At 35.9% G+C, this 18,503-nt stretch overlaps 1 protein-coding gene and 1 long non-coding RNA gene across 9 annotated transcripts in view; one reads left to right on the top strand and one right to left on the bottom strand.

The window, feature by feature from the left end:
• The window catches only part of ROBO1 (roundabout guidance receptor 1), a 736,887-nt gene that overhangs the window by 192,556 nt on the left and 525,828 nt on the right, over positions 1-18,503 (top strand). For 2 of the 8 annotated variants that reach the window (XM_065064425.1, XM_065064411.1), the window contains exon 1: positions 17,200-17,612. The exons of 3 other annotated variants lie outside the window; for them this stretch is intronic. In XM_065064425.1, the coding sequence (XP_064920497.1) occupies positions 17,501-17,612 (112 nt within the window). In that variant the 5' untranslated portion in view covers positions 17,200-17,500. Of the gene's footprint in view, positions 1-17,197; positions 17,613-18,503 lie in introns of those variants that run through there. 3 more of the 8 variants (XM_065064476.1, XM_065064459.1, XM_065064438.1) reach the window with 3 other exon arrangements.
• Positions 1,366-17,794, bottom strand: LOC135579584 (uncharacterized). The gene is made up of 4 exons (XR_010472989.1): positions 17,496-17,794; positions 11,636-11,732; positions 7,236-7,387; positions 1,366-1,496 (listed from the first exon to the last, which is right to left on the bottom strand). It is a non-coding gene; the product is annotated as an uncharacterized LOC135579584 (long non-coding RNA).

Raw genomic sequence — 18,503 nt, 5'->3', positions numbered from 1 at the left:
ACCCATCTTCCCTCATAAATACAATTCTTGGGCCTTTTCTTGTCCAGGGCTGACTAATGCCTTGGAAAGGGTACTTCTTTTTCTGTGGACAGATATTAAGTGGTTCACTGTATCCCTGAGCTGTATGTTGTAATGTAATTTCTGGAGAGCACAAAGATTAATTTCAATGCTAGTTACATTTCATAATGAACTCTTAGAAAGTACAGTTTTGACATTCCTGACTTCTGTGATGTATCAATTTGAAACCTTATTTGTCTTGACTGAATTTACAGTATGTGGTATTTTTATCAACTATGCTTTTATCGCTTTACTCTTGTCTTTTCCATTTTATCTTCTGTACTCTTTAAGTTATGTTGAAAACAGGAATTTTCTTCTGTAAGATAATTATATCTATAGAATATTTCAAGACTTTTATTTCATTTTTTGGACATTTAGTCAGGTATACAGTAGGCACTTTGTAAGATTTTTCTTTTCAGAACTGACTGTATCAATTCACCTGAAGTTTCCACTTACAATCCACTGAGGACTACCTGTAGGCAGTTTCCATCCTCTCTCCATCTTGTTTCTGGACAAATATTTTGAATTATTTGTTACAGAACATTCACTAAAATTATCAGTAAGGTGACGGGATTTTTTTATGTATTTGCTAGCTTCACTGTCAGAATTAGTCCACTGAAGTCTCACATCTTAGCATTATATATAAGGGTTAACATTTAGAATTCTTAATGAAACAGAACTTAAACTTCAAAGGCAATATTTAATATAATTGTAATAGCAATTTGTTTTGTTAGTGTATTGTTCATTGTAAACCTCACTAAGTTAGAATTCACTTTTGCTTTTAGAACACTGAGGTCCGCAACACGTTCTCCTGTATTAAACTTCTTGGAGGAGGAGAATAGTGGTAATAAGATCCATGGATGAGGTCTCTGCTGGAACAATTAGTTTAGAAAAAACAGTAAATCAGATTGAAGTTTGAGTAAATAATATTTCTTTTTAAACTTTTTTGGTAAAAATCTAAAAGCATTAGATGCATTATTGTAACCTGCTTCAGTATTAAGCTGTCTTTAACTGCAGAAGAAACATACAGAAAATTTCAGATGGATGATCCAGTGAAATATGCCTAATAATTTTATTCAAAAAATTGCATTTTACCTCCTTAGCATGCACACTAATGAGTGCTTTGGTTGGACCCCAGCTAGCAACTAGGACCACATAGCTGCTCCATCATCAGCCTCTTCCCCGCCACAAAGAGATGAGAACAGTTTAATAGGACAGCAAAGGAAGATAAAATAATAATAACAATAATAATCATGATAATAACAACAAAAACTATGTGTATGAAATAAGTAATGCGCAATCCAATTGCTCGTGAGCACTGGTCCCATACAGTTGTTGATGGAAGAGTGGAGATCCAGCCAGAAGTTCATGCTTGAACACAAACATGTCGATCAGCAGGTCCCAGAAAAGAGATAACCCTCCTCTTCAACAGCCAACTGCTGTAAAAGAGAAAAATCCAGCTATATACAGAGCATGATGCTAATGGTAGGTAACATCAGCCAGGCAATCTAGGTGCTGTCCTGTTATGTTTCCCCTACCTTCTATGTGCACCTGCAGCTGGAAAGTTGAAAAAGTCCTTGGGCTGCTTCACAACAGCCAAAACATCAGTGAGTTCTCACATTCTTTTCATACCAACTCCAAAACACAGCCCAGCTAATGGACAGAAAAAAATAACTTGGTCTCAGGCATGGGAACTTCAGGGAGTTATCACATTATTCTCATACTAAATCCAAAACAAAAGACCGTGCTAGCTATTAAAGAGAAAATACTATAACTACTATGAAGGAAACTAACTTGATCCTAGCAAAACCAGCACAATGAGTAAAAAGCGCTATAGGACTGTCCTATTTAATGTAAGGCAAAACTACTGCAGTGCATTTAGTAATCTACCGTAACCCTGTCTATAATTTTGCAGCTGTCTGATTCTTACATAATACAGAAAATGAATTAATCTAACAATTACTAAATTATGAAATGTTATGTTATAAATTCCTCATACAAGTTTTAAGTGATTGAAATTCTTTATTGGATCTTTATACAATGAATAGAGATTACATTAACCTCCAGCAGTCTATATTAAAAGCAAACTCAAACAATCTAAAAATTTAAAATAGAATACATTCTTATTTTTCTACATTGTTTCATTTTGGTAAAACAAGTTTATGTTTTTTTCCTTGAAGAAAGAAATAACATATTTTAGGATTTCGCTAGCATTATATCATATTTTGATATCAACACTTCAACATTAGCTGTGATTTTATCGGATGCATATTTTCTGGAATTTATAATTTCTGAGCAGAGTTGTGCTTTACTTCTTTTCCCAGTCATCTAATTCAAAGGTCTTTTTGAGACACTGACACTTCTTTATCTCAAAGTCTTTGTCTAAAATCTATACAAACCAATGGAAAAATTTTCACTGACCTCCATATGGCTAAATTGGTTCTAAGGGCACAGTATTCTTCAAAGATATTTTTGTGACTGTAAGCTACATAATTAGTTCATATGTGTGGAGCTTCACAGCTTTGCACCATCTTGGTTTTAGATCTTCTGCTTTCACAATGTTTTTCCAATATTTACAACATACAGAGGATTAGTTGAAGCTAAACAGAATTTCATTCAACAGAAAAATAACTATCATGTTCCATAGTGTGTAAAGCTTGATGTATCTTGTTTTGGATCATTCTCTTTGAAGTTCAAGGGGGTTTTGTGACTTTATAACTCTCCAGTTTCCTTAATTTAGAGAGAAATAGAGTAAGAGAGTAAAACAACTTGGAATAGTATTCGTTTTTAAGATTATTGAATCATTCTTAATATGGTATGGGGTAGAAACAACATAAAGTACTCTGTGAGCATTTTGTGATATTTAAATCCTACTACCTCATCTAAAAATTTCATTGGAGTTTTATTATGTGCCTGAATGCCATAAGATATCCTCACATCTCCTCTGCAGATCTCCGACATCTGGTTTTATTTTTGTGTTTATGGGGCTGGGAGCAACCCCCATGGCCGACTGAAGACTTGCTGCTGTGTTCCCATTATCCAGAAGGTGGATAACCCAGCCTCCACTGTCTGGCTGGAGCAAAAATGAATAGAATTAGTCCAAAGTTATATAATTCAGATTATATGGTATTCCTTGTTCTATACATATCAAGAACCTGATACTTTTACACTAGTAAAAAAAGTAGGCTTGAAAGCTTTGCAAATGTTGTAATTCCTAGCTGGTAGTTATCCTGTTTCATAGTTCAGCTGAGATTGCAGCATTTGGAATGAAAATAAATTCACTGTATTACATTCAATTTTTTAAACAAATGAGCAAGCAAACTATATACACATTTGTCAGAACTAAATATAGAATGAGGTCATAGTTTCAGTGATGAAAAAATTTACTAGACTTCAGTTGAAAGTTTTGGACTGTCATTTTGTACCATACACAATGGAGAAATTTTAAAGGTTGTCTTGCTCCTCTCCTAGTGAGTGAAGTATATATATCTATGCATTCTGCTTTGTCAAGACACATGACAAAGCAATTATGTTATAGTTTTGAGTAAATAATACTACTTTTAATGATTTCTTGATAAATAAAGCAACAAGTATTAGATAGACTATTGCAGATTACTTCAAATTTATAATGGTTTTAGTTATAGACTATCATAGCCATATATACTATTTCAGAAACAATGTTGGTGTGGAATGTCTAACAGAATGAATCTTCAGGTATTTAAATCCTGAAGAAGAAAAAACTCATGTAATTTTAGCTTTATTTTTTTTTAACCATTTTGTAAATTAAAAAGATGTTCAGACAGGGGTGGCAAGTACAACTGCAACCGATCTTGCTGGAGTGGAGACCACTTTTTATGTGAGGAACTCAGTTTATGAAGTCATTCTTATGCTACATTTCAAGTTTCTTGGCTCTCAGACCTTATATTTCATATTATTTTTTTGCCAAAGGCTATTTTGAATAGTTTATCAGCTTCATGGCTCCCAACAAAGTGCTGACAAAAATCTGACCAAAAAGAAATCTCTTTTTTAAATTATGTTTTATTTTCCTTTTTGATTTTACTTTTGATTTATAATATGACAACTTCTTCATTCTTCTTTAATCATAGAATCATAGAATCACTTTGGTCGGAAAAGACCTTCAAGATCATCGAGTCCAAATATTAACTTAACACTGGCACTAAACCATGTCCTGAAGAACCTCATCTACACATCTTTTAAACACCTCCAGGGATCCTTTTACCATTTAACTTTTCAAATTCTGCTTTATGATTTTCTTCTCTACAGTTCTCTGTGCTCGAAGGAATATCATGTTCTCATGCTTTATTTCATGAGGAGTTAGAGAAGTTCTTAAGATTCAAAGAAGAATAAAAGAAAATCTGGATGTTCTGCTGCCAGAACCAGAAATCCTGCATGGAGTACTATTTCAAGAGTAAAAACTGGGTGGGTGGTTTTGAAGGAACCATCTGCTGGCACAGAAACACAGAACAAAAGATTTGGCTCCTGAAGCTATTCATATGCACTCTAGAAAATTCAAAAAACATTACCTCTGCCTTTCAAGAATAGTTAAAAACTTTGAAATTACTGGAAAAGGTTGACTGTTTCCAAGTTCATATGTTCCTATTTGACAAATCATACCATTTGGCTATGTATAAATTAGACTTTTATTCCAAGGAGTTGTGGTTTGCCAATAAAAATGAAAAATGTGTGACAATTATAAAATGCTGATGCAGAACATGACAAGTTAATTCAAGGCCACATATTTATTCATCAATGTATAGTGTTTCAAGTTCAAAAGCACATGATTCTAGCCCAGAAAAAAAAAAAATATCCAGAGGTCTAAATCAATATTTTTTTCAAACACTAGTTAATCAATTACAAAATCACAGAATGGTTGGGGCTGGAAGGGACCTGCAATCTCTCCTCATAAGAAAGATGCTCTAGGCCCCTAATCAACTTCACAGCCTGCTGCTGGACTCCCTCCAGTAATTCCTTGTCCTTCTTAAACTGGGGAGCCCAAATTGTTCTGTGTTGCACAAGAAAAAAATGTTATAGGTGAATATTTGTAGGTCTGATGAATCCTCACCTTTGGAATTTGAACTAATAAAGCCAAGTCTGTATTTGACAGCAAAGGATTTAGAAGGTATGCCCTAAGCCTTTCACGTCTGAGTAATGTTCTTTATTATGTCTACCATCACTTGTCGTAGCCTTCATTTCAGCTGACTACATACTTTGGGTCCAAATGTTCTCAGTTTTAGTTGATTATTTAAATCCAATACCAATGAAAATTGCTTTTTTTCATGTTAAAATTCTGTTGTTTAAAAATAGTCTAGTTATACTGGTGCCATTTATAATTACTAGAATTTGCTTTAACAACAGTTGATAAGTGACATCTACAATGCTAATTTTATTAAATAAAACATAAAAATGTGTTTTAAAAAACAGCTTTCAAAACTGATTTCTTTACAGACTTTCTTTGGGGTTAACTTTAAAAAGCCAAAATGGTGAGCTTGAGTTAGTCATGAAATAAAGTTCAGACATTTCCTGGTAGCTGCAAATTAAATAGACTGTTTCATTATTCTGTTAAGTGCTGAGTAAGTTTTCTTTTGGTTATAACTCCTGCTGATTTAGAGAAAACTTGAGTTCCTTCTTCCTACTTTTTTCAGGTGTTTTGTTTGTTTGTTGGGGGGTTTTCACCTCTTTTCCTTTTATACCTTTTTCTAAACTGTGACATAGCAAGTTGCAGTTCCTAATTTCTGGTCTATGTTGCAATACGTAATCAGCACAGTAAGCATGGCAATATGTGAAGCAATTACATTAATCTCAGAATCATGAGTTTAAAATATACTAATTCAAAACAAATCAAGCAGCAACGGAGATTACAAATATAAAGTTACACTAGGGATTTCTGTGTATACACAGCACAGTTTTGCTGTGTACTAACACTTTAGATTCAGTAAATGGACTTCACAGAGTGAAACTGCCAACATATGCTGTAAACAGGGAATTATGTCATGTAGTGTTAAGGCTAATAGGCTAAATTACAGATAAACGGCAATGGATCCACAGGTGGCCTTATAATGCCTGCTACAAAGTGTAGCAGCTTGTTAGAGTAGAAGATATCACCTCACAGAACAAGAGGTTAGGTATTTGTTTCATTTTATTCTCAGTGTATTTCCTTGCTATAAACAAATACTAAATGCATAGCATATGTATATGGCATATACATATGTAAGGATACATATTGCCATTAAAAAGACTTGAACTGATCCAAAGAGAGGAAAAGAACAAACTGTTAAAGAATCCCTAGAAAGTTAGAAAGAAGAGGACAAGTTTGTTAATTTAATTGAGAACGACTCTTTCTGTAAAAAGAGCCTCTAAATGTGTAGTCTGATAAACCAATTAACTTTATGTTAAATTAATAATTTATTTAAACAAAGTGAATTGGCATAAATAATGAAGCTATGCCATGGGACTTGTTCAAGCTGTCCAGTTACATGTGTGCTATGTGAAGAAGTGTAGGGGATGGAGAGGAGGAGAAGAAAATGAGAAGGATGATGAAGGAAGATGAGGGAATGAAAGCAAGGGTGAGCAAAGGGAAGAGTTCTCTGCTGTTCTTACAGACTTCTCTCTCCCTTCTTTCCTTGTTTCCAGCTGTCATAGTGATTTATTCAGGTTCAAAATCTGCCCTGAAGTTTGTGAACCAAATGCTTTTGATTTCTGTGGAGTTCTCTTTTCATCAGAGTTGACCATGGCTTTTCTTTGACTGATTTTTTTTTTAATAATCTTAATTAATAAAATCCCATTGCATAGCAAAAGCTAACAGCAAATCTTAGAATACGAAGTGAGAAAAAACACTTTTAAAAACAGAGCTGCAAAAACGCTTTGAATATTAAAGGTCTTCTGTGGAGCAAGGCTGAGATTCATTTATACATTGCACATTGAGTGTATCTAAAATAAAACAAAAAATAACTTTCAGCCAGGCCTCTAGGTTTTTATTGGACATTTTGAGTGGGAGTCAGCCAGGAATGCTGTCTCCTACTTCCAGGGCCTCACGAAAAAAGTGTTTTCAGGCTTTTCCCAGTATGAGTTTCCATCAGACCGTCACTGCCACTGTGCCAGCCTGGAGCCTGCACAGGCGCATACCCATCCCTAGACTGCCACTCATACTTTGCACTTACCTCTTTCGTGATACTCCTGGTCTTTATTTTTGTTAATGTTAAGTCTTCGATTTGAGAAGACTGTAGTACTTTAGTTGCAAGGCCGAGGCAGGCTGTCACACTGCATAATTCCACAGACTTCATTTTTATAGGTTACAGTTTCCATATGAATTCTGCAGCGCAAATATAGTATATGCAAAACCAGTAAGTTTTAGAAATTATTATTTAAGCTTTTCAGAAACTTTCCATATTATACCATAGCATGCAAATATACTTTGATTTTACGCTAATCCTTGATAGCAATACAATTTTTATACTTAAAATTTAGTCTTTTATCTGGAAGGTTAACAGTACTTCTGTGACTGCTAATATTTTTAAGATCTGATTAAAATACAAAAAGGGAGTAATTTTGAATTTTTTTTAATGTTTTTTTTTTATAGACTCTTGTGAATTTGAAACTATTGTCTTAACTGGCCTGTCTGAGAAAGTCATGTTAACAGCTTTCATTTTTAAAATAGCTCTGAATGCACCCAGAATAGTTGTCAACAGAGCAAAATCTGTGAAAAGTATCAGACAACAGGTCCACATGTAAGTGAGAAGCAAATGTGTTAACTTAGCTAACATGGAAAATAAATAATCAGGGGGAAAAGAGGTATAAAGAATAGACTAGACTTCCTAATTAGGTTTTCTGTGGGAAGCAACATCTGCAGGCACTGAAGTAATTTTATAGCATTTAGGTCACATTCATTTTCATATACAGGGATTTATATTGATAACTCAAAAGGTGATAGTGATCATTTCCATCTTATGAGAAGGTATGAAAATTGCTCTCTCATCTTCCCTTACCAAAGCTGGGGCTTGGGCTTTTTTCATTTTATTTTGATGATTATTACTCTTTTTTTTATTTTTTTTCTTTTCTTTTTTTTTCTTTTTTTTTTTTTCTGTGTATCTTAACCAGAAAAAAAAAATGGCATGCTGGCATGTTGATACTATATAGCCACACATCTCAAAAACTCATCTTTTGCCTAGCATAATTTAGCCATGTTTCAGCCTCATATTTCTAAGGAGAATTTGACTATTGCAGTCTCACTGTTTTTGTTAAAACCATGCCTTTCACTTAAATGTACTCTTTTTTTTTTTTTTTTCTATTAAAAACTCCTATCTATAAATGAAATGTGCATTTGCATTTCATGGGTGTTTCATGCTTTTTCTAAGCAGAATAGCCAGGATTGTCTCCAAAATATGATCTGATAATCTTTAAAAGAGTCCCTTGGATGTTTCCAGTTATTTCCTCATTATTTCACATGCATATTTTCAATGGTTTCCCAAAATAATTCTTCTCTTTATGATAGATTAAAATGATAACATGAACACAAATCTTAAGCAAGTTTTACAGTGGCATACAAGAAAATTCACCTAACAGATGACAAAAGCTGTTGTGCATTAATTGAGTAAGATCTTATATTGGAATTAGCTACTAAATACCATGAGAAAAGTGTTTCTTTTGTTACTGAAGTTATTAATTTCGAGTAGCTTGTATATTTAGGAATGTTTATAATCCTGTGTCTTAGTTATTTTGATATCATTCTGAACATCAGTATATTATACTAGTGATTTTCTTGATTAGAGGGTGTGGAACTCACGGAAAGCACTTTTGCTATTGGGCTGATTTCCATTAACACATCTCTGTATGGTAGTATAACATGAAACTTAAAGTGAAATGCTGCCCAGAATCAGCTATAAAAGTATCTTTTTGTGTGATACATAAATCAAAGCCAGTCACAGTGGCCTGTGTTTTGAGTACCCCAACCCATAGAAAAATATTTTTATTTTATTTCACTTGAACGTAGAGTTGGCACATAATTTTATATGCTTATTTTAGCCCCATGCTCTTTGTCACGTATCAGTTAGTGGTGGGACTTTTTTATTTCTGTACAGCTATTAAGGATATGACATTTCTAATTCCATCAGCTCAGGACTTAAATTAGAGTTTAAGGTAGATATTGTCATTTAGCTTATTGATTCTGTTCCAATTTAGGAGATTACCCCATAGCTCTAATTCACCCAAAGAATCTCACTGGGGAGATGTTCAAAGGCACAAATAGAAGTCAGACCACTAACTTCCATTGACTGCTGAAAATTGTATTACTGTAGTCTCTCTGGATACAGGGAAACCCAGTTCCCATTGTTCTCTTAATAGGAAGGAGCATCCGTCTTTCTCAAGTAGGCTTTGAAAATGTTGATCAGAGCAGAGAAGGCCAGATGCTAACAGTTTGCTATAGTTCTGCTTTGGTCAGTAAATTATAGGCACCATTTGGGACACGAGCCATATCATTGCTAAAATGATTATGAGTTACTTAGTCTCCCAATGTCAAAATTCAGCATTAAAAAATTAAGTGTAACCAGCTAAAATCAAAAAAGGAAAAATGGCAAATTGTTTGGGTTTTTTGGGTTTTTTTTGTTTTTTAATCCGTTCTTTAACACCAATGCAATTACCTGTTAAAGTCAGATTGCAACTGGGATTTTTTTTTCTGTTAGACTGTGAGGCGTTGACCTTCATTCTTGTTCTGATCAATATGGAAGCACTGCAAAGGAAATGTCCTCACCCACTTGGATAAAGAAAGTGTAATGCCTTCACTGACTTGCAATTTGTATTGTAATAGTGTTGGCAGATGCAGAAAAAAAAATGCATCTAGACTCTTACACCTGCTTTTACATATTTTGTCATAGTTTCTCTGCTCTGCCCATCTGTCAAAGTAGTTCCCAATGCTTCTGGTGTTACCCATCCCAGGAAAAATTAGCTGATTTTCTCTTCTAGCATCATGGTCCATTCAACAAGCATGTGTATAAAGCAATTTCTTTTCTTAAATGAACAGAATGAATGCCAGGAATATCTCTGTCTTCTGGGAAAAATAACATGGGTTTTTATATACTTTATAGGCTGGCTCCAGTTTCTAGATTTTGGAGCACCAGTATACAAGGTGTATCCCATTTTTATCTCATGTCATCTACTCAAAATCAGCTGCTGAGATAACACCACCCTCGCCTTGGTGTCTCATCATCTGTTCTTCACCCATGTTGGCACAGTTCTGAGCCCAACCACCTTTCCTTCCCACCTACTCCATGCAATACCTCAGCTCTGAAGGAGGACACAGAAGAAGGAGGTGAGGAACGATAAGCAGAGATATAGTGGAAAAAAAAGAGAGTAGTTCACTGAGCCAGAGAATGAAGAAGTCAGAGCTAGGTGGAAAGGAAAATAAGATTAGCCTAACAATCATTTTTTAAAAAACAGAAGGCCGATCACAGTTCAGCAGTTTATTCTGAGAGCTGGTGTATTTTTACATTAAATAATATTAATTTTATTTTTCTTGTGTTTATTTTTGTTTGAACATATCCTTTTAATTTTCCACCACTCAGTAAACACTCCTACATTTGCCTGAAATAATAGGATAAAGATTGCCAGTTTGCTAGAACAGATAAAAGACTTGCATATATTAAATGTGTTTGGGACATGTTTAACCCATAAATTTGATGTTAAATGCACTGACATTATCTTATAAAATTTTACTGTCAACATGATCTGGGAAGCATTCATGTGGTAGTCTCATATGAGTTCTCATTTATGCTAACATAAAACATCAGTTATGCTGAAATATCCATTCACATAGAACTGCGTAGATCTGTTAGTTGTACAGTTACACACAAAAATCTTAAATAACCATTATTAAGAAAGCATGCTGTGGCTGCAGATATGGCGTCAAAACAGTAAGAGACAGAGTGCCTTTTAAAGAGTGAAGTGCCATGGTGTGAGGGTCCTGAGAGCTCTTGAGAGATATTCAGGCTTTTTGCTGATGTAATGCCAGAGCTAAGGAGGGATACTGAGATGTGATGCTTTTGTGAAAGTTGTGCTTACTTTACTAACGGTGGGTTAGTATTCAGAGTCTGCTGGTACCTGTTGCTTTTAAAGAAGTAATTTTGTATTGTGTAGAAGCTGTTATATTTGTGGCTGTAGAAGGAGAATGTACAAGAATGGCCTTGACTTGGTGGTCCACAGTAACATCAGCATCACTCAGATACCCTGGCTCAGCTAGGGTGGGAGTGCCCTGACCTTCTGGTCCTTAGCCATGTGGCTAAGGCTCTTTTGTTGTTTTATTTGGCTTAGTTTGGTTTTGGTTTGGTTTGTTGTGTTTTTTTTGTTTATTTTTGTTTTCTTTAATTGTGACTGTAAATGCATAAACTCTCCTAGAATGCCACTCTATGAAGGGTAAGTTAGCCACCTCCACTTCAAATAGCAACACTTAAGAGATGTTTTCTTATCTAGACTTTAGCCAGTTACAATGTCTCAGCTGTCTAGGTGCCTTGGGAAGGCTGATTTTTTGTGTGTGTGAATGCAAGTTTGGAGATATTTCATAGGAACTTACTTTGCATTCTTACCAACAAAAACAAAACCCCTTCTCTGTCACATGTTTATGGATCAGTTTTTCTTTCATTTACTTCCTGATGGGTTTAAAGTGTCTGCTGCAAACAAAGATAAAAAAAGTGTGTTACGAGACAGGAAAAAAAAGTAAAGTAATAATTATTGGTTTTCTGTGCTAGTTAGGTCAGCAGTGTGAAATTTCTTGTAAAAGGCACAGTAGTTGCTGACTGAGTTTTATGGACATGGTCTAATGCCTACTCTTCCGCAGCCAGATGGAAAAATAATTCTGGTAATATTCTTTAATCTTTATATGTTTTATAGTTGATAGTCTAAGATCCTTGCATTTTAAAAAAATAATAACAATCATGTTACATTGAGGGCATGAGGATAGATGGCAAATTGATAAGACACATGGATAAGAAAAGTGGCTTTTTTTTCCCCCTCAAAAAACAGATCATGTCTTCTAAAATTTTTATTAAGAGGAACTACACTCCATGTTCGTTGCATAAATAAACGAGTATATATATATATGTCTCATTGACTCAAACCAAGATTAGTCTACTCAAATGTTACTTCAATCAAGGTTAAACAATATGTATCAAAACTGATTTTTTAATTGTGCAGCTCTTCCTTTATGTGTTTGTGAGTTTATTAGCAGAGGCATGTATACACAGATACATGTAGAGGCACTTAAAGATTTGTACAATTGTAACCATTTATGCAAAGCAGATTTAGTTTCCTCTGCCAGCAAGAACTTAAAAGGTGTTAGCAAAATGTATAATGTTGTGAGAATATTGAGAATATAAATATATTGAGAATATAAATGCTCAAAAGTGGGGAAATAAAGTAACAAACAAACATGTGCTCTCACAGCAGTGATGACTTTTAAGACATAGTTGTGCTATCCCATAAAGTCTTTAGGAGAGAGGTAACATCGGTTTATACCTTTATACAGTGCCAAGTGCACTGCTGATGTTCAATAAGTAAACAGAAAAAGTTAAGAGTATGTTAGTAGGATGGTAAATTTTGTATATTTATTGATTTTATGCATTTAGATGATTTAAAAGAAAAAAAACACACATAAGGCATGTTTTTTTAGTTTCCTTGAGCTACAGAAAGTCTCAGGATCCTTTGTTTGGTTGCTGTATTTAATAATTCTACACTGCAAGCAAAACAAAACAAATAAACCCTACCAAGCTGACCTGAGAACTTCAGTATTTCCCCAAGCCTGCAGGGCTAAAATGACATGTAGGTCTGGTCCCCACACACAGTTCTGTGTTATGTGAGTGCGCCCTTCACTTCACAGAACTGCACTGTTTTCATGGCAAACATTGCTCTGTCTGAGTTGATCTCCCCAGAGTTGTTAGAGTCATAGGGCCTGCAAAATAAAACTCAGGTTATTTTTAGCTTTAATGAGTTCTGTAACTGTTTTCCTGTCATGCTTTTAAGTCTCTGTATGGCTGCCAATAGCTCTCCAATAGTCACCAGATTTTGTCTTTCTTCTAAAATGGAAGACTGTTGCAGATATGCCTCAAAGGTGATGTAAGAACTGTATGTGGCAGAGGTTTCAGTATGACTTGTACTTGAAAAAACAGAGACCAGCTTTGTTTTACAAACTTGATAAAGATGCCCTAAAAACAAGTACCCTAAAGGGCGGCTCATTACCCTCCATGATAAGACAAGGAGAGACCAATAGATGCCCTTACTTATGAGTTGACTAGTCCGACTTTCAGGAGAGGAGGACCCATGAGCCCGTGCTGTGGTGGACCGGCTCTCCTTGTCAGGCTGTCCTCTCTCGGCACTAATGCAGCGTGTGACCTCCGTGAAAACAAACAAACAAACGAACAAACAAAAATGTTTTCCCAGATCATCAATTTCCAACACAATCATCGGTGCTTCTTCAGAAGTGGAGACAGAGAGGTCCCTGTGTAATGAGGTGGCTTTGGCTTTAAGGAGAATGGAGAAGGAGTTCTGTGCACAAGAGGGCTGACTCCACGGCCTTGCAGAATTCCAGTGAGAGAGGCCGTAGCTTCCAACACATCTTGCTGGATGAAATGTCCCTCAGTAGAACAGAGGAAAGTTGCTTCAAACCCTTCCTAGAAGGCTGTACCAAGATGCTACAGAGAGCTCTGTTACTCTTTAGAAGAAGGTAAAAGTGAAGTCTCTAATGAAGGGAAAGAGAACTTTAGAAAATAGTTCTGCTCTTTATGGATTAGAAGCTCTGTGAAAGACATATGATCCCAGGCAAGAACTGTGTCATAAATTGGTAGTGACTTTTACCTCCAGCACACTAATACAAAAATTAAAAGGCCAGGGCATAATGAAAGCTGAGGAGAAAAGAACTATATCTGAAGATTTCAGAGAATTGCATATATTAAGCTAGATTGAACTAGCATCATAAATTCATTCTGTTATTTTATCTTTTAGTCCTTTGTTATTTTATCTCTTAGTTCTTAACTTCTAACTAAGCTGCATCATATAAGTTAGAAAGGCACCCAGTCTTGGTATAACATCTTCAAGTGGTCCACTACATCTCCGAAAAAGTTGTCCACATGGCTAATTCGAGAATTAATTACACCGCTTTTGAGTAAGCTTTCAAATTTCTGAGGAGCTCACATGAGCAGGAATTATACAGCAGAAAATAAAACTAGTTAAATGATCTATAAAACATTGAATCACATAGGAGCAGACCACCTTTTATTTGGCTTCACACCTCTGAATGTTTAATCACTTTGGTTTTACTTGTTATTACTCCAGCAGGGACAGCAGTGGACTGGCATTGCTTCTATGGCAGTAATTGTTTGCTATCCTGCTAACCAGCAACACAGTACATGAAGGACTCCATTAGACAACATGATATAAAAGCCTTTTCTGTTGGTAGGTTTTTCCCTGTTTGACTGCCTTTTTTGATGTGAATGAAGAGAAAAATGGTCAGTTATGAGATGCTGCTTCAGGCATCCCTTCACATCCATCAGAATACTGGGTAGTTTTTCTGAAGGCAGTAATTCCTTCTCCTGTGATGTAACGTGTGCAAAAATATCCATGCAGTTTTTGTGTCCATAAAGATACTCTTCCATTAGTCTTGTAAGAGAAAAAGCCATCTAGCCTACAGTTCTGAAACTTTCCATTAATTCTGTGTTAGACTACATACCAGGCAAAACTGTGTGGCTTGAGAGCTCGGCAAACATCTGCTGAAACACTGATGGGATTCACCATTTTACATTTGCATAGCATAAAGCTCAATGAGGTTGGATTTGGGACCAAATAAAGAATTAGAAAGCATTAGCTATGAGGCAGAGGTTTATTTTATGAGGTGGCTCAAGTATCTGGCTGGGATTCATTTTGTGTAGCTCATTCTGGAATTGCACACTTTCTTCTTTATATCTTTTCTTGAACATCTTTATCTTCTACCTTTCAGACAGTACCCTGCAACTGCAAAATCAAAAAGCCTTTTGGTTTTAGTGCTCAAAACTGCAGCTGTCTTTTGAAAAGGCAATTTTTCAGCATTCAGAGTGAACTACACCATTCTGCATTGCTGCTAATGTGCTCCTAAAGGACCACCTTGTATCAACTGAGGGTTTTTTCATGTGCCGTATTTTGATGCAGTGAACAATTTGGTACATTCAAGTGTCTTACATAACCAGAAACATGATGAGTCATCTTTAGAGAGCGAGTGTTGCCAAGCTTCCCTGGTGTGAGTTAAGATCATGAAGGATGTGCAGTGAGAATGTGCTTTAAAAAAAAGATGATCTGAAATCCCTAACCATTTATTTTAACACTGTATGTTACCAAAGGAGTTATTTTTACTAGGGGGCAAAGGCCCAATGACAGATGTAAGAGTGATGCTCCATTGTTCTTCAGCCCATAAATGTGACTCCTGTGGAACAAAATGATCAAAAAGAAAGATCTGCACAGAGGGAACAGCTGTACTGGGGCTGCTGGGGTCAGAGCAAACCTGAAGACTACTTGTACTGTATAAAATGTGGGAGATGTGGCAGATGACCAGCTCTTTATGTCTTGTGCTATGAACACTTCATTTTTTGTGCTGAACATAGTTAGCCCAAATTGAAATAAGAGCAGATCTCCTTTCCTGATTTCTCCAGCTGCTCAGAATGAAGACACAGAGTATTTCATTTAAAGGACTCATGGATAACTACTTTAATAGTCACGGAAAACTTTCTGATACAGTATTTCTGTGGTCATTTGAAGTCCACCAGCTTCAGGTGAAAAAATTGCTCCTGCCTGTTTTGGAAAGTTACTGTCACTGACATGAAAATGTCTAGAGATTAATGGCTTCAGATAGTCATACTTTAACTGGTCACTATGAAGTATTTCAATAGCACTAATCACTTTGAGCTCAAATTTCATAAAGAGCAGTGTCTGTGACCACTACAAATTAATAGATGCTTGCTTTGTCTCTCCTTTCTTTGCAATTGAAGTTGTATCTAGAAATTTATGCCAATACTTTATTCAAAAACCTCCTTAATTCTGCAGCTCAGTTATAGCCATAACATCTGTACAACAGCAATATGCAATGTCTGATTCAGAAGATCTGCTTGTAGAATGATAATTCATTCTGTTAAGAAACTAAGTTTTACCATTATTTAAGTTACCGTTGTAAGTATTTCTGAGACTGATGTTTATGATGCTAAAGAACTAGATATTTTGCAGTTTCTTTTATTGAATATAAATGTAGGCTTCATCCAGATAAAAGCACTCTGTCACCATGAGTGAAAAGTGCTCTGGTCTTATTACAGTGGTTTTCAGGATTTTTCAGGGTGAACATTTCTTGGCCCTCCACAGGTTGTGTGGAATGATTTCATCAATGTGGTGAAAGGATTACCAGACAATTTTTGTTGCAGTTCTTCCTTGAGACTGTTTTTTATCAACACAGGGAAGTTTCTGATCTAGTTTCATGGCACTGATAGATCTGGGGTTAAATAGCTTCCAACAACACTGCTGTCAGTGCTGCAAGCACTGGAACCTGCTTGCAGGGGTACTGGCTGCCCAGAGGCAGTTGGGCTGCAGGGTGAAGGTTTGTTGGTTATAGATTATATAGATTATATACACAAATTCTCAGAGCTTCTACTGTCTCTGAACTGTTCCATTCACACAGAGTCTGCTGATGGAAATCTGGGTGGGAGGTAGTATTGTTTTTGGTTTTTTTCCCTAGAAATAGAAGACATTCATGCTGAATAATAGACAGAGTTATTGAGTAGCTTTTTTAAAAAAAAAAAAAAAAAAAAAAAAGATTATTTTTTCAAGCCTTATTTTCTCATCTTAGATGTGTTATTTTTTTCTCTCTTCCTTTGCCTCCCTTTGTGGGTAGGGAAGGAAGCCTTACAAACTGTGGTTTTGCACCCACTGATAAAGGTAATGAGTTTCAAGTGTCAATGTTAAAATGTTCCGTGTCATCTGCTCTGTGAAACTGCAGTGAAATGTGCAAGCGAAGAAGAAAAAACTCCTCCGTTTTGAGCCTGGCTGTGTCCCTTGCTAGGGTGCTGTGGGGAATGTTGATAAACATTGGGAAGGGCTGAGAGGTGGCAGAGGCAGGTGAGGAGCTGGTGGCTTCCGAGGGACCACAGAAAGCTGCTGGTGCATCTCTTCTGGCATCTGAGTGCCAGAGGCTCCCGGTTAGGGGAAGCCTTTACGACTCTTCTAGTTTTAGATCCCTTAGATAAAGGAAATAACTGACGCAATGGAAATACAATTTTTAATAAACATTTCTAGTAGGAATAATATTTTACATCTCCCTCTGCCTCTGCTGAGTAAGTGCTGCTAGCTCCAATTATTCATTCCCAAGGAAAGTCTTCTAATTGATCTTTATCAGTAGCCCAGGTAGAGGTGATTTATTTTTTTGTTACCTGGCATGGCTGTGCTGTCACTGCTGCTGCTGCTGCTTGGGCTAGTAGCCGTAACGGCTGCTGCGGACATCGCGCCTAGAATAAAAGCGGGGTCAAGGTGGAGAGGTGAAAAGAATCGTGAGTAACCCAGGCTTTTCCTTCTCTTCTTCTCAGCTCTTTATTTGAAGAAATGCTTTAGGCCTCATTTTGCTGTGTAATTCTTCCTCTCCAGGAGGTTATTCTTTAATAATAACATTAAGGACAAATAATTTTAGATAGTTAAATATGCATGTAGAAAGCACGGGCCACACCTTCTGTATGCTCCACACATCTGCAGTACAGTCCTGTGTTTCATGGCAAGCTTTCCGAACTGCCTGTGCTGATTAACTCCTCCGTTTCCAGAGAGTTGTGAGACTTTCAGGCTACAGTCAGCTGAACCTATTTATAGTCATGTCATTTTGCACGTTATTTCAAATGTTAACATTGATAAAGGCAGCAATTTTTACAGGTTTACTGTTTACGTGAAAGAACCTTGTAACCACGGTGATTATACTGGGTAAATTTAGGGATATGAATGGGTAACTGTAGTTTAAGATCTAGAGATTTAGAAAGGGGAATTTAACTCATCATTGCAGCCTCTGCAGGGTTTATCAATGCTGCACTTAAAAGAGAAAAGAACATTCGTATCAGAAAAGGAAATTAGATGAGTCATGGTAATATTTGTGAGTGAGAATTCCTACTGCATACACAGTTGCTGGACTGAAATAGCCAGATTATTATATTCATTTAAAGGGCAAGTCATTTCTTGCTGAAAATATGCTTTATTCCTGTCCAGCTATTTATAAACAAACACACCCATGATGAGCAACATACTATTATAATTATATGTGCCAATTTTTATTTTTTTTTTTTTTTTAGAAATATCTAGATTACAAAATGATGAAAAAGTATTGAAAATTTAATTATGGTTTTCAGTTTTAAATGTGATGTGGTTGATTAGAAAATATATATGATGGAAGTCCCTAAAAT

The sequence above is a fragment of the Columba livia genome, chromosome 1 (genome assembly GCF_036013475.1).
Source record: "Columba livia isolate bColLiv1 breed racing homer chromosome 1, bColLiv1.pat.W.v2, whole genome shotgun sequence".
Lineage (NCBI taxonomy): Eukaryota > Metazoa > Chordata > Aves > Columbiformes > Columbidae > Columba > Columba livia.
The sequence above is the reverse complement of the archived record's forward strand: the minus strand, read 5'-3'. Positions and strand labels throughout refer to the sequence as shown.